Here is a 26,127-nt window from a genome sequence, read left to right on the forward strand (position 1 = left end):
GTATATGCTCTCAAAGCTTTCCCATTACATTACTAATTTTCACTAATGTATTCTTCCCAGCTTTACCACTCTCCCCTACCACCCTGGTACTCTTTTCACCTACACAATTCACAGTGGCTGCTTAACATATTAACCTGTTCAACTTTGAAATGTAGGAAGAAATCAAAGCACCTAGAGAAAACCCTTGGAGTCATGGAAAACATGAAAACTCCATATGAAGGTCAGGAAGCTAGTAATGTGAGCCTAGAGCTCTCCTAGTTTTGCCTACTATTTTTTATGTGAGATCTAGCTAGTACTGACACAGGTGATGCACCATCAATAACTCTCTGAGACGTGAGACGAGATATTGGCTTTTATTGACTGGAAGAAAGAACAAGCAGTAGTTGACCACCATACTACATCCTGGAGACTGAGGGCCGGGCTCAGGCCTCAATAGCCTTTATACCGGGGTCTGTGGAAGAAGCCATGGTCAGTGGGAGGGGCCAAAGGAGCAGTCAACAGGGGGCGTGTCCAGACAGGTGTATGTAGTTCACCACAACAGGATAAGGGGAAAAGCTGGACATCCAAAGTTTGTGAATTTGGCATTGTGTCCTGAGGGTCATAATGTTTCTAAATGCAGAACAGTACTGTTTCTTGAACTTGTATTTGGCACCTTGGGAAGCTTATTAGAGACTAAGACAGAGAGATCAGAATAAGATTGAGATGGCAAATTAAAGTAATAAGTAACGGGAAGTGCAGAATCACTCTTACAAATTGAAAGGTGGTGTTCTACAAAGAAGTCATACACTCAACATTTTGATTTTTCCAATGTAGATGAGAGAACACTATCAGCACAAGCACTATAGGCACGTAGTGGTTAGCGCAACACTATTACAGCTCAGGGTGTTCTGGTGTTCAGAGTTTTATTCTAGCACTGTTGGGAGTAAAGAGGTTATACGTTCTCCCCATGATCTGCATGGGTTTCCTCCAAGCGCCCCGCTTTCCACCCACAGTCCAATGATGAACTGGTTAGTTGGCTGACTGGTCACAGTAAATTGTGCTGTGATTAGGCAACTGTTAAATTGCTGGGCAGAGCAGCTCGGTGGGCCAGAAGGGCCTGTTCCACGCGTTTTCTCTACATAAAATACAGGGCATCAAATGCAATACACTAAATTGGAAAAACTACAGAGGATGATTACTGATGTTGGAGGCTGATAGAGTGAAATAATCCTCTGCAATTTCCATTAACTACAGCAAAATTCCACCACCAGATATGTACATATATGCATATGCATCCCCATTCAAAGTTCAAAGTAAACTTTATTATCAGAGTACATACACGTCACCACATAAAACCCTGAGATTCTTTTTTTTGCAAGCATACTTAGCAAATCTATAGAACAGTAACTGTAAACTATTGACATCAGGAACTGAAAACGAACAGTGCAAATGCAGATAAATAAATAGCAATAAATAACGAGTATGAAGTAACAGAATCCTTAAGTGAGTGTAGCTATCCCCTTTTGTTCAAGAGCCTGATGGTTGAGGGGTAGTAACTGTTCTTGAACATTGTGGTGCAAGTCCTGAGGTTCCTGTACCTTCTGCCTGATGACAGCAGTGAGAAAAGAGCATGGCTAGGGTCTTTGATGATGGAATCTGCTTTTCTACGGCAAAGTTTCGTGTAGATGTGCTCAATAGCTGGGAAGATTTTACCCATAATGTACTGGGCCGAATCCACTATCTTTTGTAGGATTTCTGCTCAAAAGCATTGGTGCTTCCATACCAAGTCATAATGCAGTCTATCAGCACACTTTCCACTACACATCTATAGCAGCTTGCCAAGGTTTTCGATATTTAGCATTCTGAAGCTAGTGTTCCTTCTGCCTGCTTCTCGCCCTCTCTCCTCCTTCCAAGAATCTGTTTCACCTGTTCGTTTCCATCAACTTGTACTCCCCTTCCTGTGGCATTTTTGCATGCAATTATTGGACAAAACTGATGCTTACTAGGAGGCCATTAGATGCTACAAGAGCATTGACAAGCACAGAAACTGAAGAAGCAGTCAACGTAGATTTTATGGAAGGTAGATAGCAACACAAAAGTAGCCCAAAAAAATAGCAGAAGGCCGTAGTGAAAAACAATGTAATATTTTTTAAATAGGCTTCCCGGAAACTGTCTGTAGATGGAATGTTTCACAAATAAGCAAGATGCATCAAGAAATTTTGTTGCAAGTCTTAATCAACCTTCCATATATTTTATACATGGCCTCCTAATATAGCACAGGCTATAAAGCATTATCAGTGACACAGTAGTGTAGCAGTTTGCATCAGACTGTTATAGCACTAGTGACATGGGTTCACTGTGACTGTGTTCAGTTTTCTCCAGGTGCTCTAGTTTCTTCCCACATTCCAATGATGTACAAGTCATTAGGTTATTTGATCACATGGGTATAATTGGGCAGTGTGAGCTTGTTGTGCTGGAAGGGCCTGATACCATGCTGAATTTCTAAATAAAATAGTCAAAACATAATCTTTTAAAACTGGGGAGTCCAAAGCACTGTAGTAATTACAGCATTAATGTCTGAACTTTAAATATATTCATTAATTGTGGATATTAGGTTTTGAAATTGTTGCATATACTTTTGCACAATAATTAACTGATTTTTCTTTAGCAGGACTGAGCTCTGCATACTTGGAAAATTTTCACTTTTACATTTAATATTTCAGCAATATGCAGAGACAAGGACCTATATTGTTCTAGAGTTTAGTCTAACTAAACCTCTGGTCCAGAAGCGACTTCGAGAGGATTTGGCTCAAAGGTAGGTTTTAGCTTTAAATAGAAAATATGCACAGTTCTTCCAGATAAACAATTTTTATCTTGTTGATGATGAACTTCTGATTGTTAGTAATATATTGTCATTGAACATTGCCCATTGTCCAAGTGGATAGGATTATCAGAAAACACAATGTTGATACAGGCTGATACTGGATATGAAATTCCCAGAAAATATATTATATAGCTGTCATATTCAGAGCAAGCAACCAAAGAAACATCAATGCTGTTAAGTCACTTGGTAGAACCACCATCCCCTGTCCCCTTGGAGGTGGTCTTCCAGAGATTGACTAAAGCATGTAAACAGAAAGAAAAGAATAAAGGAATAGCTAATAAAAGGTGTGAAAGAATGGAACATAAAACAAAACTTGTAAGGAATGGTAGTGTCATCTGCAAACTTTGGGTTTTAATGGAAGTAAGCGAAACATTACAGAAGCCATAATAATAATAATCTTCCACTGTTTATTTAGATTTAAAAGAATACTTGTTACTCCACTATCTTTGAAAGTTAATTCAGGTAAATCAGGAACTGTTGACCTGTTAGTTAGCTTCTGTTGTCAGGAATTTGGAATGATTGCTCTACAATCTTTGCTCCATTTTTCTGTTTTGCCCTTATCGTTGTATTTATTGATTTTATACTGTTTACATTGCAAACTTCATGTGAGCTAGGAGTTTTGTTGCATCCTAGGATATATGACAATAAACTAATCTGAATCTGAGATGGAAGTATAACATTGTAAAATGTTATGAATAAAATATGTATTTAGGAAATATCTGACAAATGTAGCTCAATGTAGACAAATATAAAATCATCCAATCTGGATTTAAAAAGAGATCAAAGCAGTGAGGATAAAGGATCCATGTACGTTTATAATGAGAATGAATTTGATGTGGATGTAAACATAGTGATCAGTTTCCAGACCAATTGTGTCAAGTGACTTGTTGCTGTGCAGGTTCTAAGAGAGAGCAGTCTTTGTTTACACATTCACACCCTGCAACTCCAAAGATAGCTTTTATGTATCTAAAAGGAAGTTATGTTTTACCGTATTTACATATGTATATTTATGTTTATCTGTTCTTTTTATTAATCTCGGGAAGATTTGTACCAACCCCTGATGACTTAGAGTACAGACCTCGAAAGGAATACAGAAACTATCTGACACATTTTACAGCAAGCTAAATTTTCAGCAGGAGATGCACAAGCTAGAACTGTGTTCACTGTAATCTAGAAGATTAAGAAGTCACTGACTTCTAGTTGTTGTAGTATTAAGCAGAATTTAAAGAGTACTGTATAGGTTTATAGAGAAGATAGATTTATTGGCCTTCATCAATCAATGCATTGAGTAGAGGAGTTGGGATGTTATGTGGAAATTATATACACATTGGTGGGGTCTAGTTTGGGGTATTGTGTGCAGTTTTGGTCACCTACCTACAGAAAAGATGTAAATAAGATAGAAAGGGTACAGAAAAATTTACAAGGATGTTGCCAGTCCTTGAGGACCTGATTTATAGGGAAAGGTTGAATAGATTAGGACTTTATTTCCTAGAAGATATGATAGAAGTATACAAAATTATGAGGAGTGTAGATGGGGTAAATGGAAGCAGGCTTTTTCAACTAAGATTGGGTGTGACTAGAACTAGAGGTCATGGGTTAAGGATGAAAGGTGAAATGTTGAAAGGGAACATACTCACTCAGAGAGTGGTGAAAGTATGGAATGAGCTGCCAGCGCAGGTGGTGAATGCGGCTTAGATTTCAAAATTTAAGAGAAATTTGGATAGACAGAGTGCATGGATGGGAGGGGTCTGGAGTGCTATGGTCCTGGTCCAGGTTGATGGGACTAGACAGACTAATGATTTGGCACAGACTGGTTCATGTCACAGCCCTTGGAGGGACTGCTGGTTCGAGTCGCTGCCCAAGGAGGGCTGCTGGGTCCCGATGTTCTTGGAGATGTTATTGAAATTATGATATTTATGGATTGAACTAGTTCAATCTAACTGTAGTTCACGTTGGCCTCATTAAGTTTTGTGGGGTTTTTTGTGTTCTTGCCCATTCTTTCTTGTAGTGAATTGATAGGCTGGGGGTTTGGGTGTTCTGTCGGTTTATGTGCGAGGGAGGGGTTGGGAGTGTATGGGATTTGTGGGTTTTGTTTCTTTTTCTTTTCATGCAGGGGGTGGGAATTGATGTATTTCTTTCAACTACTATAGCCTTATGTATTCTATGGCTATCTGGAGAAGAGACAAATTTCAGAACTATATTCTGCAAAAAATACTTTGATAATAAAATTAACCTTTGAAATATGAAATGAACATTTGACTAAATGGGCCTGTCTCTGCTGTAGCATTCTATTATTCTATGGCTCTATAGAGAAAGGATGTATCTTGGTTGCAGTTCCAGTTTTCTTTATTACTAGATCATTTTTGCTCTTTCTTTCAAGATTCTATTTCAACTTTTTTAACAGATAAACTGAAGAGATCTGTTTACTCCTTGTTTCTATGATCTAAATTGGGTGCCAGTGAGTGTAGTGCAAATGGGTTATCTGTCTATTGGTTACAAAGAAGAAAAACAGTAAGAATTCCAGTCTGAAAACACTCCATTGGCACCTGTTGAAAACGTGATTTTGATAAGAACTGGATTGGATTTACCCATGACACAGCTGCAGAATAATCTGCAAGCACCTTCTCACACATGAAGAATAGTGGCCACAGAAAGGTACCAAAGCTTTCTGGTGTCTGTGGGACTATGTAGCATCAGGAAAGTAGATGAGAAAAATGGCAAGAATGTTATACAGTAGCTTACAGCTGAGTTTTTCAAATGTACCTGGTATGAATTTTCTGTACTGTATTAAACATGGAATATATCATTGACTATTTGTCTTTCTAAATCAGGATTGCAGAGATGATACCTCCTCGGCCATTGTTCCCTCGTAGGACAAGTGGAGCAGATAAGGTGTGTGATGGAAAGGAAAGGGCATACTCTGGGTTGTTGCATGTATTAGTTGAATGGAATTTAATGATGTATTGATTTTAATGAATAGTTTGTGGCATTTATTAACTCAGTTTAAAGTATCTTTATTTGTTACTTTAATATGATGGCTAGTGTGATCAAAACAACTGTATGACATGATCCCAGATCTTTACCAGACTTAACCTGCATAGTATGCTTATGCAGCGTGTGTGCATGAATGATGTCAGTTCCTGTGCAGTGCTCAATTAAAGGCCCTCCCCCATGAAATTTTGTCAGTGAAATGATTTGACACTGTTAGATCTACAAATGATTGTGCTGTGTTTTTTTCATAACTCCACTTGCGTGTTGAGCACAGGACAGATCCTCTGAAATAATAACACCGAGGAATTTAAAGTTGCTGATCCTCTCCACTTCTGACTCTCTCAATGAGGACTGGCTCATGGACCTCCGGTTTCCTCCTCCTGAAGTCAGTAATCAGCTCCTTGGTCTTGCTGACATTGAGTGAAAGGTTGTTGTCGTGGCACCACTCAGCCAGATTTTCAATCTCCCTCCTGTATGCTGATTCACCACCACTTTGATTCGGCCAACGATAGTGGTGCCATCAGTAAACTTAAATTGGCATTGGAGCTAATTATACCCTCAGTTCTGATTTAAAAAGCTCCAAAACCTATGCCTCTGTACCTCCATCTGCAAATGGATTCTTGACCTCCTCATCAGGAGACCAGAGTCTGTGCGGATCGGAAATAACTCCTCCTCCTCACTGACAATCAACACTGGCACACCTCAAGGATACATGCTTAGCCTACTGCTCTACTCCAACTTTGCTGACGACAAAACTAATGTTGGCAGAATTTCAGATGGTGAAGAAGAGGTGTACAGGAGTGAGGTAGATCGGCTGGTTGAGTGGTGCTTTGTCAATAACCTTGCACTCAATGTCAGTAAGATCAAGGAATTGCTTGTGGACTTCAGGAAGGGTAAGTCAAGGGAACACACACCTGTTCTCATCGAGGGATCACATGTGGAAAGGATGAGCAGTTTCAGGTTCCTGGGTGTCAAGGTCTCTGAGCACCTTTCTTGTTCCCAATATATTGATACAACTACAAAGAAGGCAGAACAGCGACTATGTTTCATTAGGAGTTTGAGGAGAATTGGTATATCACTAAGGACACAAATTTCTACAGATATTTGTGGACAGCATTCTAACTGGTCGCATCGCCAGCTGGTATGGAGGGGCTGGCCACTGCAAAGGATCAGAAGAGGTTGCAGAAAATTGTAAACTCAGCTAGCTTCTTCATGGGCACTAGCCTCCCCATGATCCAGGACACCTTCAATAGGCAATGCCTCATGAAGGTGGCATCTATCAATAAGTACCCCCATCATCCAGGAAATGCCCTCTTCTCATTGCTACCATCAAAGAGAAAACCAAAGACACATACTTAATGTTTCAGGAATAGCTTCTTCCTCTCCACCATCAGACTTCTAAATGGATAATGAACCCATGACCACTTCCTCAGTATCTTTTTCCCTCTCTTTTTGCACTACTTATTTAATTTATTTTTTAATGTATACTTACTGTAATTTGTAGTTTTTATTACTGTGAATTGCAAAGTACTGCTGTTGCAAAGTATCAAATTTCACGACATATGCTGGTGATTCTGAAATGGTTTGAGAGGTTACATAACAGAAAAATCAATTTACTTTTCCAGTGACACAAAGTATCACTGGATATTATTAAGATTGGATTCTATTAAGAATTTCAGATTTTGGAATATATATATTTCTTATATGATCATTTCTATACGTCACAGGCTGTCACAGACTACCATAATCAGATAATCAATGTAGCTAGGGTCATTATGGATGAATACCAGGAAATGTTTGGGCAGAAGCTACTTGAAGGCAAACTCGCAAATGAATTCCAGGATCAAGAGGAGCGTAAACAAAAGCTTATATTTGAGCTGAACAACTCAGGAAAGTATTTTGCTTTCAAGGAACAGCTAAAGGTAAAATCTGAGTGAGTTTCTTCTTTTTTTCCGGTAGAATGTTTAAACTGAGTTAAGATATACTGTACTTGTCTATTATCTGGATATAGTTAGAAATACATTATTCTATTAGATTTTTCCAGTTATGCTTTAAAATGCTAAAAATTCTTATGTTTCTGGACTTGAACATTGCATTGCTATGATGAAAAATGAAGAGTATAAAACGCAGAAGGGCACCTATGACCAGTTGCAATAAACAAGGAATGAATGCTATACCATGCCCAAACATTTTCATTGAAGTAGATGAATGCCCCTGTGTCTGAAATCTGTGAGTCAAGATTTTCAGGTAAATGAGGTTACCATCTTATAGCACAATATTTTTGTAAACAAAATATGTTTGTTTTTCTGTAAAATCCTCTGGCCTTGTTTTGAGAATATGAGAAATATAAATAGTACTCTTGAGTTTGTCTCATCTGGAAAAGTATCTCACCCCCAGAACTGAATATATATGTATACCCTTGGGTAAAAACTTCTAAAGATTTTCAGCCTTCAAGGCTGATGGATTTCTCTTTTTCGCTGTTTGAAATTGTTAAATCTTTGAACTGAGACTTCCTCCCTAATTCTAAATTCTTGACCCAGAGCAATCAGCCTCACCTTCTCTCCTGAAAATTTTCTGAGAACCTTCTAAGTTTCTTCATATCATAAGGTTTGGAATAATTTGGAAAATGAGACTGACTAAACAAAAATATTTATTTGTGCATTTTCAGTGAGATGACAATAGATTTGGCCCAGGTAAATCAAAGATTGGCAGGCAAAATCTAATTGAACATTTAAGGCAGAGATGACTTGGGTATAATCAATGTACATTCCTCTGTGTGAGAAGTGTAGTGAAATCAAAACCTTTTTGAATATCTTAAAAAGTTTAAAAATAAAAGTAGAATGACACACATAAAATGTTGGAGGAGGAACTCAGCAGATCAGCAGCATCTAAAAAAATGAATAAATAGTCGATGTTTTAGTTTGAGACCCTTTGTCAGGACTGGAAAGAAAGGGGGAAGACGCCAGAATAAAAAGATGAGTGGAGGGGAAGGAGCTCAAACTAGAAGATGATAGGTGAAGCCAGGTGAGTGGGAAAGGTAAAAGGCTGGAAAAGGAGTCTGATAGGAGAGGTGAGTGGATCATGAGAGAAAGGGAAAAAGGAGGGGCACCAGGAGAAGGTGATAAGCAGATGAGGAGAAGAGGTAAGATGCCAAAGTGGAGAATGGAAGAAGGGAAGTGAGGGGAAAAATAGAAAAAAAAAATATTGTAAGGAGGAATTGATGTTCATTAACTAGATGGAATATGAGGTGTTACGCCTCTACCCTGAGGGTGGCCTCTTCATGAGAAAAAAGGAGCAAGAATGGGGATAGGACTGACAATGTTTGGCCACTGGGAAATTCCACTTTCTGTGGGAGGATTTGAGGTCCTTGACAAAGTGATTCTCCAATTTAGGTCGGATCTCACCAGTGTAGAGGAGGCCACACTGGGAGCACTGGATACAATAGATGACCCCAACAGATTTGCAGGTAAAGTGTTGCATCACCTGGAAGAATTGTTTGGGATCTTTAATGGAGGTGAGGAAACAGGTTAATGGGCAGGTGTAGCATTTCTGTCACTTGCAGGGATATGTCCCAGGATAGACAAGTGGACAAGGGAGTCTCAGAAAACAGAATTTGTGGTGTGGGGAGGGGGGCATAAAGATGTGTTTAGTAGTAGGATCCAGTTGAAGATGGTGAAAGTTGTGGAGAATGATGCATTAGATGCACTGGCTCATGGGGTGGTGGGTGAGAACTTGAAGATTTCTATCCCCATTAAGACAGTGGGAAGATGGGGCAAATGTAGAGCACAGTAAAAATGTAGGGTCTCAAAGGGGCATTTGACAGATCTTAAGTGAAACAGGCCAATTATAGAAAGGTCATTGAGAATAAAAAAGTTAGAGAGGAAAGGTAATTATGACAACAATGGCAGTGAAGGGAATTCAAAATTATTCCATAAATAGGCAAACAGCAAAAAGATTGTAAGAGGTGAGTTGTGGTTGATCATAAACCAAAAATTTATGTATTTTGAAGAGGGGACACGGACGAGGTATTGAATAAGTACTTTGCATCAGTGTACCAGTGAAGATGTTTGATTCACAGTAAACAAAGATGTTGTTGAGATACTGTGTGGGCTAAAAATGGAAAGAATTCAGCTGGTTGCATGGCATTTTTCCATGCTGTAACTTTTCTGGTAAAATAAGGTCATAATTCATTCTTCCAATCAAAACTATACATTTCTTGATCCAATGTGTGTAAGGCACTTACTTCCCCAATATGAAGAAAGAAATAAGCGACATTGGGCAGAAAGACTGGAGAAACTTTGGACAGAAGTGAATGATAATCTGTATGACATTTTGAACTCATCCATTGCTGCTCAAGCATACAAAGTGTGTTGTAAGATGGTGACCTCATTTACCTGAAGATCTTGGTTCACAAAGGCATTCATTGACCAAATTGGCATAGTTTGGCATGTGATACTGCTTAGCCCTTTACAACTAGTGTTAACAGTAACATTTGGATGTATGTGCATAAACTTAACCATTCCGGAACTTTACATAGAAACATAGAATAGTACAGCACATTACAGGCCCTTCGACCCACAATGTTGTGCCAACCCTCAAACCCTGCCTCCCCACCTTAAATTCCTCCATATACCTGTCTAGTAGTCTCTTAAACTTCACTAGTGTATCTGCCTCCACCACTGACTCAGGCAGTGCATTCCATGCACCAACCACTCTCTGAGTAAAAAACCTTCCTCTAATAACCCCGTTGAACTTCCTTCCTCTAATAACCCTGTTGAACTTCCCTCCCCTTACCTTAAAGCCATGTCCTCTTGTACTGAACAGTGGTGCCCGGGGAAGAGGTGCTGGCTGTCCACTCTGTCTATTCCTCTTAATATCTTGTACACCTCTATCATGTCTCCTCTCATCCTCCTTCTCTCCAAAGAGTAAAGCCCTAGCTCCCTTAATCTCTGATCATAATCCATACTCTCTAAACCAGGCAGCATCCTGGTAAATCTCCTCTGTACCCTTTCCAATGCTTCCACATCCTTCCTATAGCGAGGCGACCAGAAATGGACACAGTACTCCAAGTATAGCCTAACTGGAGTTTTATAGAGCTGCATCATTACATCATTACATCATTAAACTCTATCCCTCGACTTACGAAAGCTAACACCCCATAAGCTTTCTTAACTACCCTATCTACCTGTGAGGCAACTTTCAGGGATCTGTGGACATGTACCCCCAGATCATCTGCTCCTCTACACTACCAAGTATCCTGCCATTTACTTTATACTCTACCTTGGAGTTTGTCCTTCCAAAGTGTACCACCTCACACTTCTCCGGGTTGAACTCCATCTGCGACTTCTCAGCCCACTTCTGCATCCTATCAATGTCTCTCTGCAATCTTTGATAATCCTCTACACTATCTGCAACACCATCAGCCTTTGTGTCGTCTGCAAACTTGCCAACCCACCCTTCTACCCCCACATCCAGGTCGTTAATAAAAATCACAAAAAGTAGAGGTCCCAGAACAGATCCTTGTGGGACACGACTAGTCACAACCCTCCAATCTGAATGTACTCCCTCCACCACAACCCTCTGCCTTCTGCAGGCAAGCCCATTTTGAATCCACCTGGCCAAACTTCCCTGGATCCCATGCCTTCTGACTTTCTGAATAAGCCTACCATGTGGAACCTTGTCAAATGCCTTACTAAAATCCATGTAGATCACATCCACTGCACTACCCTCATCTATATGCCTGGTCACCTCCTCAAAGAATTCTATCAGGCTTGTTTGGCACGATCTGCCCTTCACAAAGCCATGCTGACTGTCCCTGATCAGACCATGATTCTCTAAATGCCCATAGATCCTATCTCTAAGAATCTTTTCCAACAGCTTTCCCACCACAGATGTAAGGCTCACTGGTCTATAGTTACCTGGACTATCCCTACTACCTTTTTTGAACATGAGTGTGAATATGACACAACTCTTTTAAAGAATCTCTGGGATATTCATGCATTTAACAATATTGATGTGCTGATGTGCTACACATACATGATTCAATCACCATTCAATCTTCCAGAAAATAACATATATAGGCAATAATAAAATAGTGCCTGGACTAGATCTAAGGCAGGCATTTTGTTAGGATCTCTATTACTTAAATTCCAAGTTTGTCTGTACATGGGATTTGGGCTACGAATGTTGGTAGTTTCTTTGAGTCTCATATGATGTGAAAATCTCTTGGTAAATAGACTCAGGCTTTGTTGGTGCCTCTTGAATATGCATCAAAAAGTAACACAGATATCGATGATGAAAATAGAGTATGCTATCTTGCTGCGAATAAGAATGTTTACAAAAATTAAAATGAATGAGGCCAGTTCCCAGTCAAAACATTAGTATTATTTTATTAATGGAAATATTTCAGAAGTTATTTTATTCTAGTTGGAGATACAGAGTGGAGGAGGCCATTCTGGCCTGACAAACCACACTGCTCAGCAACCCATCTGTTTAACCCTAACTTAATCACAGGACAATTTCCAATGACCAATTAACTTATTAACGGGTATATCTTTGGACTGTGGGATGAAACTGGAGCACCCGGAGGAAACCCACATGGTCACATGGAGAACATACAAACTCCTTACAGACAGTGCCAGAATTGAACTTCGAACTCTCATGGCCCAAGCTATACAAGCTTTGTGCTAACCGATGTGCTACCGCAGCAAATGATATTATGTTAAATTGCTAACTTTTAGTTTTCCACTCTAGCATGCAGTTGTGAAAATTGTGCGAGAAAAATACTTACGGACAGTGGCGTTTGAGGATAGAGAACAGCTTCAGACATTCCTTAATGAGTTGTATATTTATTTGGTTGATCAGATGCACTGTTGTCTGCACAAGGTAAGGATTTTCTGGAGTTATGAAAAGCTCTGTTGTTTCATTGTTGATGAAATATGTTGTTTCACTGGCCTAACTTTCACTGCTAAAATCAGGAGGAATACAAATATGCTGCAATTTAAGTTTTTGATGCACCTTCTCTGACTAAAGTGTATTGTGACCCACCTCAACCAGATCATCTTCCTTACATCTGTTCCCTTGAGATTTTTCTAAGGCACGTCCCCAGCCCATTCCAGAAACTTTCAAATTCTTCCATTACAGACTTAAAAAAACAAAAACTCCAGTATTTCCTCATACTTTACAATCCCATAGATCATCTGTAACTACCTTTGTTTCTTATATTTAGTGCTCTACTGCTTTTAGATCAGTAACTAGAAATGGATGCAATGCTTTTTAGGGGATTTGAGCAGACCATTCTATAGTTGAATTAGAAATTTACCTTTTTTGTCACAATAGACTTGAGCAATTGAGCTCATGTCTGTTGTAGACCTATTGTGGCGTTCGGCAAATTGCAATGCGTCCAGGTCCTTCCTGAGACATGTTGATTCTAGCCATGACCAACCTCTCAAAGCATTTCATTACCATAGATGTGAGTGCTACTGGACAGTAGTTGTTGAGGCAGCTTACATTCCTTTTCTTGAGCACTGGTATAATTGTTGCCCTTTTGAAGCAAGTGGGGAACTTACGAAAGTCACAGTGAGAGATCGAAAATGTCTTAGAATATTCCTGCAAGTTAGTTGACAAAGGTTGTCAGAGACTTGCCAGGTACTCCATCAGGCCCTGCTTCCTTGCAAGGGTTAAACCTCTTGAAAGACAGCCTGAGGTCGGCCTCTCAGATAGAGATCACAGGGTCATCGGATGCTGCAGGGATTCTCATAGCTGTGGTTTTATTCTCCCTTTCAAAGCGGATTGCTGAATATAAACAACTATGAAGGCTTCATCCATATCAGAAGCCATTCTGTTTTCTAAAATAAGATCATAGACCATAAGACATAGGAGCAGAATTAGGCCAATAGGCCATCAAGTTTGCTCCGCCATTCAATCATGGCTGATCCTTTTTCCCCCTCCTCAATCCCATTCTTCAGTCTTCTCCCCGTAACCTTTGATGCTGTGTCCAATCAAGAACCTATCAATCTCTGCCTTAAATACACCCAACAACCTGGATTCTACAGCTGCCTGTGGTAACAAATTCCACAAATTCACCACCCTCTGGCTAAAGAAATTTCTCTGCATCCCTGTTTTAAATGGACACCCCTCTATCCTGGGGCTGTGCCCTCTTGTCCTAGACTCTTGTCCACCATGGGAAATATCCTTTCCACATCTACTCTGTCTAGGCCTTTCAATATTCAAAAGGTTTCAATGAGTTCCCCCTCCCATCCTTCTAAATTCCAGCGAGTACGGACCCAGAGCTATCAAACAATCCTCGTATGATAACCCTTTCATTCCCAGAATCATCCTTGTGAACCACCTCTGGACTCCCTCCAATACCAGCACATCTTTTCTCAGATGAGGAGCCCAAAACATTTCACAATACTCAAGGTGAGGCCTCACCAGTGCCTTATAAAGCCTCAGCATCACATCCTTGCTCTTGTATTCTAGACCTCTTGAAATGAATGCTAACATTGTATTTCCCTTCCTCACCACTGATTCAACCTGCAAATTAACCTTTAGGGTGTTCTGCACAAGGAATCCCAAGTCCCTTTGCATCTCAGATTTTTGGATTTTCTTCCCATTTAGAAAATACTCTGTACGTTTATTTCTATTAGCAAAGTGCATGACCTTGCATTTTCCAACATTCTCCTAGTCTGTCTACTTTCTTCTACGGCCTAACTCTTTCCTCAACACTATCTCCCCCTCCTCTAATCTTTGTATCATCTGCAAACTTGGCAACAAAGCCATCTATTTCATCATCCAAGTCATTTTTATAAAGCATAAAAACAAGTAGTCCAAACACCGACCCCTGCAGAACACCACTAGTCACTGGTAGCCAAACAGACAAGGATCCTTTTATTCCCACTCGTTGCCTCCAACCAATCAGCCAATGCTCTAATCATGTTAGTAACTTTCCTGTAATACTATAGCCTCTTAACTTGGTAAGAAGCCTCATGTGTGGCACCTTGTCAAAAGTCTTCTGAAAGTCCAAATCTACAATATCCACTGCAACCCTTTAATGTATCCTACATATACATGTAGGATAATGTGTCCTAAATGAATACTTCGCTTCAGTATTCACAAGTGAAAAGGATCTTGATCAGGATGAGGTCGAAGTAGAGTGGGCCTGTGTGCTGGACAATGTGGAGATTAAGGAAGAAGAAGTGCTGGATCTTCTTAAAAACATCAAGATTGATAAGTCCCCAGGGCCAGATATGATACACCCCAGGTTGTTATGGGAATTGAAAGAAGAGATCGCAGGAGCATTAGCTATGATCTTTGAATCCTCTTTGGCTGCAGGGGAAGTGCCGGAGGACTGGAGAATGGCAAATGTAGTTCCCTTGTTTAAAAAAGGTAATAGGGAGAAACCTGAGAACTATAGACTGGTGAGTCTTACGTCGAAGGTATGCAAACTACTGGAAAGGATTCTCAAGGATAGGCTCTACAAGCATTTGGAGAAGTACAGTCTACTCATGGATAGTCAACATGGCTTTGTGAAGGGAAGATCATGCCTCATGAGCCTGATTGAGTTTTTTGAAGAGGTAACTAAAGAAATTGATGCGGGTAGAGCAGTGGATGTGGTCTACGTGGACTTTAGCAAGACATTTGACAAGGTCCCTCATGAAAGACTCATACAGAAAGTCATGAGGCATGGGATAAGTGGAACCTTGGCTGTTTGGATAAAAATTGGCTTAAAGGAAGAAAGCAGAGGGTAGTTGTGGAAGGAAAGTATTCTGCCTGGAGGTCGGTGACTAGTGGAGTGCTGCAGGGATCTGTCCTGGGACCCCTGCTATTTGCAATTTTTATAAATGACCTGGATGTAGAGGTGGAAGGATGGGTGAGTAAGTTTGTGGATGACATGAAGATTGGAGGAGTTGTGGATGGAGCTCTAGGTTGTCGAAGGTTACAAGAGGATATAGACAGGCTGCAGAGTTGGGCAGAAAAATGGCAGATGGAGTTCAATCTGGACAAGTTTGAGGTGATGCATTTTGGAAGGACAAACCAGAAGACTGAGTACAGGATTAATGGTCAGTTACTTAAGAGTGTGGATGAACAAAGGGACCTTGGGGTTCAAATCCATACATCCCTCAAGGTCGCTGCGCAGGTTGTTAGGGTAGTTAAGAAGGCCTATGGGATGCTAGGCTTCATAAACAGGGGGATTGAGTTCAAGAGTAGAGAGGTCATGTTGCAACTCTACAAATCTCTGGTGAGACTGCACTTAGAGTATTGTGTTCAATTCTGGTCACCTCATTATAGGAAGGATGTGGAAGCTATGGAGAGGGTACAGATGAGATTTACCAGGATGTTGCCTGATTTGGAGAACAAGTCATATGAAGCAAGGTTAGCAGAGCTGGGACTTTTCTTTTTGGAGCGTAGAAGAATGAGAGGGGACTTGATGGAGGTCTACAAGATTATGAGAGGCATTGATAGGGTGGATAGTCAGTACCTGTTTCCCAGGACACCAATAGCAAACACCAGAGGGCATATGTACAAAATTAAGGGAGGGAAGTTTAAGGGAAACATCAGGGGTAAGTTTTTTACACAGAGGGTTGTGAGTGCCTGGAATGACTTGCCAGGGATGGTGGTGGAGGCTAAAACATTAGGGGTATTTAAGAGCCTCTTGGACAGGCACATGAATGAAAGAAAAATGGAGGATTATGGGGTAGTGTGGGTTTAGTACTTTTTTTTAAAGGATTAGATAGATAGATAGATAGGTACTTTATTCATCCCCATGGGGAAATTCAACATTTTTTCCAATGTCCCATACACTTATTGTAGCAAAACTAATTACATACAATACTTAACTCAGTAAAAATATGATATGCATCTAAAATCACCCTCTCAAAAAGCATTAATAATAGCTTTTAAAAAGTTCTTAAGTAGTTTACTTAAATACATTGAGTCCTAACCCCGGCACTTTAACATATCTTACTCCTGGCGGTTGAATTGTAAAGCCGAATGGCATTGGGGAGTATTGATCTCTTCATCCTGTCTGAGGAGCATTGCATCGATAGCAGCCTGTCGTTGAAACTGCTTCTCTGTCTCTGGATGGTGCTATGTAGAGGATGTTCAGGGTTTTCCATAATAGACCGTAGCCTACTCAGCGCCCTTCGCTCTGCTACCGATGTTATACTCTCCAGTACTTTGCCCACGACAGAGCCCGCCTTCCTTACCAGCTTATTAAGACGTGAGGCGTCCCTCTTCTTAATGCTGCCTCCCCAACACGCCACCACAAAGAAGAGGGCGCTCTCCACAACTGACCTATAGAACATCTTCAGCATCTCACTACAAACATTGAATGACGCCAATCTTCTAAGGAAGTACAGTCGACTGTGTGCCTTCCTGCACAAGGCATCTGTGTTGGCAGTCCAGTCTAGCTTCTCGTCTAACTGTACTCCCAGATACTTGTAGGTCTTAACCTGCTCCACACATTCTCCATTAATGATCACTGGCTCCATATGAGGCCTAGATCTCCTAAAGTCCACCACCATCTCCTTGGTCTTGGTGATATTGAGACTCAGGTAGTTTGAGTTGCACCATATCACAAAGTCCTGTATCAGTTTCCTATACTCTTCCTCCTGTCCATTCCTGACACACCCCACTATGGTCGTGTCGTCAGCGAACTTCTGCACATGGCAGGACTCCGAGTTATATTGGAAGTCTGATGTGTACAGGGTGAACAGGACCGGAGAGAGCACGGTCCCCTGCGGCGCTCCTGTGCTGCTGACCACCGTGTCAGACCTACAGTCTCCCAACCGCACATACTGAGGTCTATCTGTCAAGTAGTCCACTATCCAATCCACCATGTGAGAGTCTACTCCCATCTCCGTTAGTTTGTGCCTTAAGATCTTGGGCTTGATCTTGGCTTATATGGGTCAGCACAACATGGAGGGCTGAAGGGCCTGTACTGTGCTGTAGTGTTCTATGGTTCTATATAATCTCCTTAAAGAATTCCAACTGGTTCATCAGGCAAGATTTTCCCTTAAAGGAACCATGCTGACTTTGTCCTATCTTGTCCTGGGTCACCAAGTACTCCATAACCTCATCCGTAACAATTGACTCCAGCCTCTTTCCAACCACTGAAATCCAGCCACCTGGTCTATAATTTCCTTTCTACTACCTTTCTTAAAGAATAGAGTGACATTTGCAATTTTCCAGTCCTCTGGAACCATGCTAGAGTCCAATGAAGTTTGAAAGATCATTACTAATGCTTCCACAATCTCTAACGCTACCTCTTTCAGAACCCTGGGGTGCAGTTCATCTGTTTTAGGTGACTTGTGTACCCTTAGGTCTTTCAGCTTTTTGAGCACCATCTCCCTTGTAATAGTAACTGCACTCGTTTCTCTTCCTTCACACACTACAACATCTGGCACACTGCTAGTGTCTTCTACAGTGAAGACTGATGCCAAATACTTATTTAGGTCATCTGCCATCTCCTGGTCCCCCGTTATTATTTCTCCGGACTCATTTTCTAGCAGTCCTATGTCCACTCTCATCTCTTTTATTTTTACATACTTGAAAAAGTTTTACTATCTACTTCAATATTGTTTGCTAGCTTGCTTTCATATTTCATCTTTTTCCCTCCTAATGATTATTTTAGTTGTTCTCTGTATGTTTTTAAAAGCTTCCCAATCCTCTATCTTGCCACTAATTTTTGCTTTGTTGTATGCCTTGTCTTTTGTTTTTACATTAGCTTTTGACTTTCCTTGTCAGCCACGGTTGTACTATTTTGCCATTTGAGTAGTTCTTCATTTTTGGAATACGTCTGCCTTGCACCTTCCTCATTTTCCCCAGAAATTCACACCATTAATGCTCTGCTATCACCCCCATGAGCAACTTCTTCCAATTCACTCCTCTCCAATGCCATTGTAATTTCCTTTACTGAAATACTGCTAGTTCGGACTTCACATTCTCCCTATCAAATTTCAAGTTGAACTCAATAATATTGTGATCATAGGCTCCTAAGGGTTCTTTTACCTTAAGCTCCCTAATCGCCTCTGGTTCATTACATAACACCCAGTATAGTTGATCCTCTGGTAAGCTCAATGACAAACTGCTCTAAAAAGCCATCTTGTAGGCATTCAACAAACTCTCTCTTGAGATCCATTACCAACTTGATTTTCCCAATCGACCTGCATGTTAAAATCTCCCATGAGGATCATAACATTGCCCTTTTGACACCCCTTTTCTACTTCCTATTGTAATCTGTGGTCTACATCCCGGCTACTATTGGGAGGCCTGTATATAACTGCTATCAAGGTCCTTTTGCCCTCGCAGTTTCTTAATTCAACATCTTCCAATCCTATGTCACACCTTTCCACTGATTTGATGCAATTCTTTACCAGCAGAGCCATGCCACCCCCTCTGCCTACCTTCCTATCCTTCCCATACAATGTGCAACCTTGGCCGTTTAGCTCCCAACTATAACCATCCTTCAGCCATGATTCAGTGACGTTCCCTGTTATTATAGTGGAAAACTTTTCTAATATGGTTATTTCTACAGAAATACTTCTGTTCTCCTGATTGCTTTAGATAATTTATCACAAGGTTGAGGACCTTGAAACTGAACATGACAAGCTTGCATATCTTCATGAATTTTCTGCAATTTCTCCTCCCCATTATTTTTGTAATGGTCATCCTACTTAGCCTTCAGCTGTAATACTAAATATATTTTCTCCTCTAGAATACAAACAGTTTAGAAAACAAGTTATTTAATTTTTAGTACATGCTGGACTATGGGAAGTTGTGATTTTTTTTGAGTTCTTCATTTAACTTATAACGTCAACAGAGCTTTGAATATTTACTAATTCAGGCCTAAATCATTTTTTTTTCTATGCCTAGATGTTGCATGTGGATCCTCCAGATCCTATTCCAGAATCATTTCTTGGTTCTGCTCAATTAAAACACTTCGCTAAAGAAGCTGAAGCGGGCAAAAATTTTGAACTTGCAAAAAAATACCATTTAGAGGTGAGAGTTTGCATGTATAATATATTAGCTAGATAAGCTAATAAGCTAGTCTTTATTTCTCTTTTGTTGTTTTGAAACAATTTGCCAACACCATATCCTCAGTGCCAGTTTTCGTCTTGAGCCTAATTTATATTTCTCAGGAAGACATTAGATGGGATTATCAGAGCCATAAAATTGGCAGCAGCTCTTAAGGCGCAGATGAAATTGGTTAAAATTTCATTAGTTAAAATAAGTGTGCAAATCCATCTGTTTTATTTTAGGAATTTTATAAAAAGTATATTAGGCTCAATATCACCTGGGGTCCTAATGTTTGTTATTCATTAGCATCAGGGATACCTCTCTGGTCCACCTGAATCAAAATGAGTTTGGATATGTTGTAATTTGGGTTTGGAGGCTTGGCCCCTGATTTGGTCTTCTGCACAACTTCTATCAGGAAAAGGAGCATATTCCACATTCAACTTTCGTCTTCAGGTATTGGATGAAGAAGACATTCAAATACATAGTTCAGAGATGAACTGGATGTTACAGAGTCATGGAGTTATACAACAAAGAAACAGACCCTTTGTTCCATGGCGAACGAGTTATCTATCCGAGTTTGTTCCATTTCCCTGCATTTAACCTATATTCTGCTAATCCTTTACTATCCATGTAAGCTGTTCAAATGTGCTTTAAATCATTTGACTATGAGTCACAAACCTAAAAAGATAGTAATTCACCTTTTGTTTACAGCGATTGGCACGTGACAAGTCAAATCCTGACCACTGGTTTGACTATGGTACTTTCTACCTCTTGTTAAATGACTATGTCAGAGCAGAAGAATGCTTCCGTGAGGCTATTGCAGTAGATCAAGAGCACATAAATAGGTAAGAGTCCTACATTTTTATTGGGCTTTGAACAAAAAAAGTGCAATTTAATAGGCAAGGGCATGCAGAAGCTGAAATCTGGAGCAAAAAGCACACTTGGAAAAACACAATATGTCAGGGAACAACTGTGAAGATAGATTGGTAAATAGGCAGTCAAACTTTCAAGTCAAGACCCTTCATTTAGACTAGAGTAAAAGGGAGATAGCCAGTATAAAGAGATTGGAGAGCAAGAGCTGGCAAACAATAGGTGAATCCAGGTGAGAACAAGTGATAGGCAAATGGAGCACTAAGAGGCTGTGATGTGATAGCTGAAGATAACAAAGGGCTCATCTACTTCTCGAATGTAAGGTAACCTCCTTTGCACTTTCTTTTCACTCCCCTTCTGATCCCTCTTACTACAACACTTAATTACCCACTCCCCTTTCATCCCGTGTCTTTCCCCTCTCCACTTACTCCATCTGCCCTTCACTCGCATTCCTCCCCCTGGGTTTCCTCTCCCATCATTTACTCATCTTGCCTCTTTTATTTGGCTCTATGCTGCACTCTACTATCTTGGGTTACACATCCTCTTCATTGTGTAAGCTGTGCATGACACTCATTCTTTATCTACAACCTACATCTCCACATAGCCTTCTTTGCACTTGAGTTAGAATGGAGTGATCAATTCTCATATAGCAGATACCTCCTAAATTTCTTAAGGATATATAACATTCACAGTTCTTAAAAAAGTGATTTTACATTTAAACACTTCAAAGGAACACAAGCAAGCTAATAAATAATTTCATCAATTTAAATTATGCATAATAAGTCATGTCAAGTCACTTATTATTGTCATTTCGACCATAACTGCTGGTACAGTACATAGTAAAAATGAGACAATGTTTTTTCAGGACCATGGTGTTACATGACACAGTACAAAAACTAGACTGAACTACGTAAAAAACAACACAGAAAAAAACTACACTAGACTACAGACCTACCCAGGACTGCATAAAGGGCACAAAACAGTGCAGGCATTACAATAAATAATAAACAGGATAATAGGGCAGTAAGGTGTCAGTCCAGGCTCTGGGTATTGAGGAGTCTGATAGCTTGGGGGAAGAAACTGTTAGATAGTCTGGTAGTGAGAGCCCGAATGCTTTGGTGCCTTTTCCCAGATGGCAGGAGGGAGAAGAGTTTGTATGAGGGGTGTGTGGGGTCCTTCATAATGCTGTTTGCTTTGCGGATGCAGCGTGTGGTGTTAATGTCCGTAATAGCGGGAAGAGAGACCCCGATGATCTTCTCAGCTGACCTCACTATCCGCTGCAGGGTTTGCAATTCGAGATGGTGCAATTTCCGAACCAGGCAGTGGTGCAGCTGCTCAGGATGCTCTCATTACAACCCCTGCAGAATGTGATGAGGATGGGGGGGTGGGAGATGGACTTTCCTCGGCCTTCGCAGAAAGTAGAGACGCTGTTGGGCTTTCTTTGCTATGGAGCTGGTGTTGAGGGACCAAGTGAGATTCTCCGCCAGGTGAACACCAAGAAATTTGGTGCTCTTAACGATCTCTACCAAAGAGCCATTGATGTTCAGCAGGGAGTGGTCGCTCTGTGCCCTCCTGAAGTCAACAACCATCTCTTTTGTTTTGTTCACATTCAGAGACAGGTCTCAGATTGTGATTCAATGGTAAAGAATTGAAGATAGAAAAAGTTTACTTATGATTTACATTAAGTAAAAATGAGTGTTGCTTCTCTGTAGACTTGATTTGAAACATTTGCACACAAATTTTGCATCTGTATAACTTTACATTGTTCATTATGATTTCTGTGTTGATTCAGTCTGATGCTTTTATGTCCAGCCTTATCCTGTGTGGTACCCTAGCATGCATGAATGAATACTATAAAGAAGCAGATAATTTCTTTGAGAGTGCCAGATGCTTTGAACCAAATAGCATATTAGCTTGGACAATGCATGGTAAGTCTTGGTTTATCTTAAAATTCACTGTCATATTTCTTTAAAGAGCTTTTATACAAGTTTGACCATTAGAAATCATCATTAATAAAGTTTATTTGTACTGTGATTTAATTTTGCATAATAAAATAAATCTTGGTGTTTATTTACACTATAAACACTAAGAAGTAAATTACAAATAAAGACATCCAGTTCTGTCACCTAAGCTTTCAAATTAAGATCAGAAATAATTTGTATAGAAAACTGATGTCCACTTTTTTTTAGTATTCTATAATTTCTTAGCCTACTTTAGACAGTGATTCAAAAGATGCTGAGACCAGATTAAAAATGTGTAGCATTCTCCTTTTCGTCACACAATGTACAATCAGATATTATACATTCATTCGTGTGCATGTGAATTCTGATCTGTCATGCCTAGGCATTTGCTTTGAAAAAAGAAAATCATAAGTTTTTGATTTGAATTGCTTATTGCTGAAAATCTCCCAAATGGAATAAGGAAATGATAATTATAGACAACATTAAATCAAATGTTTGGATCAGCTTTTAAATTTAGATTTAGGTTCCAACAATTTGCTTGCTTGCATTTACATTCTTACCTTCAAATATGCAAATTGAAATAACATCCAACAACTGGTCCTGACGAAGGGTCTCGGCCGGAAACGTTGACAGCGCTTCTCCCTATAGATGCTGCCTGGCCTGCTGTGTTCCACCAGCATTTTGTGTGTGTTGTTGTTCCAACAACTGTATATGATTATTCACTGACTTTGCCTTTTGGAAATGTCTGAACATGCATTTTTGTGTGCCTACTAGTTTATTTATTTATTTTTCAAACAACAGATTTGACCCTGATGCAATATTTTATATGAAATCATTTCTCTACTGGATTTTGGAAATGGGAGGTGGAGGTGAAATGAGGGTGGAAGAAAGTATGACAGTTTTTTTCCACTTTAGAATTTACTCTATCCAACAATATTAGTGGCTAAGCCAAGAGCTGCCAATATCTGAAAATATCTGTCTTTGAACTCCAAGCTCAGTTTACTCAGTGAACTGATAAAAATCTCAAAGAGACCAGCTTTTGAGAATGTAGGCTGCATCTGCTAAGAATTTGCAAATCAACCAATAAACACAACTTTAAAAATTTTTGTTTTGGGATATGGGTATTGATTTTATATATATATATATATATATATATATATATGGGCTATCCGCAATTTCCCTTAAGAATCTTGTAATGAATCACTACCTTGAATTTCTGCAGTCCTCATGGTGAATACACCTATCAGTGCTATGAGGTAAAGAGTACCAGGATTTAGACCCAGAAATGATGAAAGAGTGCATGTTCAAGTAAGGATAGTGTGTGACATGAGAGAAGACCTGGCAAAAGTCACTTAGAAGGGAACCCTAGAAGGGATGATGATAGAGTAGTAATGGCAAAAGTTTCTGGGAGTATTTCAAAAGATGCTGGATCATTTAATCTCAAAAAAGAAGAAGCTTTCTAAAGGGAGGAGATAACTGGCTGACAAGGGAAGTCAAAGACAGGATAAATTAAAAAGAGAGGGCATACTATATTTCAGAAATCAGACAGAAGCTGGAGGATTTGGAAGCTTCTAAAGACCAACAGAAGGCAATTAAAAACAATGAGAGAAAAGATGAAATATGAATGTACACTAGCCAATAATATAAAATAACTAATATATAAGAGTAAAAGAGAGATGGGTCAACACTGGATGGCATTGGAGTAGTAGTATTGGGAACAAAGAAACAATGGATGAACTGATTAAGTATTTTGCATTAGTTTTCGATGTGGAAAACACCAGCAGCAGAAGTGAGTGTAGTCATATTACTAAGGAGAAGGTGCTTAGGAAGCTGAAAGGTTTGAAGGTGGACAAGTCACCTAGACCAGTTAGACTACAGCCTATTTTTCTGAAAGAGGTATTTGAAGAAATTGTGCAGGCATTAGTAGTGATTTTTCAAGAATCACTAGAGTCAGGGATGGTTCCAGAGGACTGGAAAATTGCAAATGTCACTACACTCTTTTAGAAGGGAGAGAGGAAAAAGACAGGAAATTATAGCCCGGTTAGCCTGACAAGTGTTTGGTAAGATTTTAAAGTCCATTATTAAGTTTCAGAGTGCTTGGAAGCACTTCATAAAATAAACTGAAATCAGCATGGTTTCCTTGAGAGGGTATTTTGCCTAAAAAAAACTGTTAGAATTCTTTGAAAAAGTAACAGGTGATACAAACAAAGGAGACTCAGTGGATTTTGTTTACTTAGATTTTCAGAAGACTAGACAGGGTGCTGTAAATGAAGCAGCTAAACAAGCTTAGAGCTTATAATATTACAAGAAAGATACTGCCCAGCAACACAACACTTACATTACACATCAAAAACCGAGATAGTATGGTGACTGGAAATTTGAAATAAAAATAGATGTTGAAGATACTTAATAGATCTGGGTAGAATTGATGAAAAAACTTTAATTTCAAGCTTTAATTCAGTTTTTCTTTCCACAGATGCTAATTTCTGTTTTTACTACTTTGAATTTACCTTGCCGTTTGTTGTTAAAAATAAGTTATGTGCACGAGTACATTCTTTTAACAAATATGATAAACAGATTCTATAACTTGCTAAATGAAGTAAGAAACATTGGGAAATAATTCTTATGGGTGTTTAATCATATCTAGATATGTCTTGCTACATTTTCATTGTTTGAAATATTAATAAAACATAGCAATCAGGTTCTAGTTTTCAATTGAATTTTTCTGTATTCAGGATTGTTTTATGAAAGTCAGGATCAGACAATTCTAGCAGAAATGGCTTTTTCAGAGGCAAAAAAACTTCAACTGGCAACTGAAACTCTGAAAAAGTCTCTGGATAAAGTGACAGCTGATAAAGCAAAAATAACCAAAGTTCCAGAAACTGAACCCAAGGAAGATAAAAAAGGTAAAATAACTTGGATAGTTTGCCAGCTGAATGCAATTAGCACCCATACTCAACCAAATGATCTAGTCTAGGAAATTGATGTTTAAGGTAATGAATGGGGATATGGAGAATAATACCTTTTTAATATCAACGATAGGTGGTTGGACTCTGTTTTGGATGAGATGCAATTTCTTGTTTCTAGCACTCCGTTACTTGCAAGATATCAGCCCCATCATCCTGGTCTTGGTGGTTTCTTTGCTGAAGGATTGTTAAATTTCTGAAATCATCAGTGAATTTCTCTACTTCTGACCTAACGATGGAAGAAAGATCACTAATTAACATAGCTGAGCAAGACATTGTCTTGAGGAGTTAATCATTGATGTCCTGTGGATGTCATGAATATCCTCCAGGTTTTGCTGAGTAAATGCCATTTGACAGTGCTGTAAACAATATCCTCTATTACTTTCATGGTTTGGAGTCAAGATATATTGGCAATAATGATTAAGATTGAATTTGTTCTGCTTTTCTGTAATGTGGA

General features: G+C 39.5%; 1 protein-coding gene across 5 annotated transcripts in view; it reads left to right on the forward strand.

Annotated features, from left to right (window-relative positions):
* cfap70 (cilia and flagella associated protein 70) overlaps positions 1-26,127 on the forward strand; it is an 84,103-nt gene that overhangs the window by 29,290 nt on the left and 28,686 nt on the right. For all 5 annotated transcript variants that reach the window (XM_073060459.1, XM_073060454.1, XM_073060457.1 and 2 more), the window contains 8 exons: positions 2,703-2,794; positions 5,695-5,755; positions 7,582-7,776; positions 12,608-12,739; positions 19,730-19,855; positions 20,585-20,718; positions 22,556-22,671; positions 25,440-25,610. In XM_073060459.1, the coding sequence (XP_072916560.1) occupies positions 2,703-2,794; positions 5,695-5,755; positions 7,582-7,776; positions 12,608-12,739; positions 19,730-19,855; positions 20,585-20,718; positions 22,556-22,671; positions 25,440-25,610 (1,027 nt within the window). The remainder of the gene's footprint in view (positions 1-2,702; positions 2,795-5,694; positions 5,756-7,581; positions 7,777-12,607; positions 12,740-19,729; positions 19,856-20,584; positions 20,719-22,555; positions 22,672-25,439; positions 25,611-26,127) is intronic.

The sequence above is a fragment of the Hemitrygon akajei genome, chromosome 11, assembly GCF_048418815.1.
Source record: "Hemitrygon akajei chromosome 11, sHemAka1.3, whole genome shotgun sequence".
In the NCBI taxonomy this organism is placed as follows: Eukaryota; Metazoa; Chordata; class Chondrichthyes; order Myliobatiformes; family Dasyatidae; genus Hemitrygon; species Hemitrygon akajei.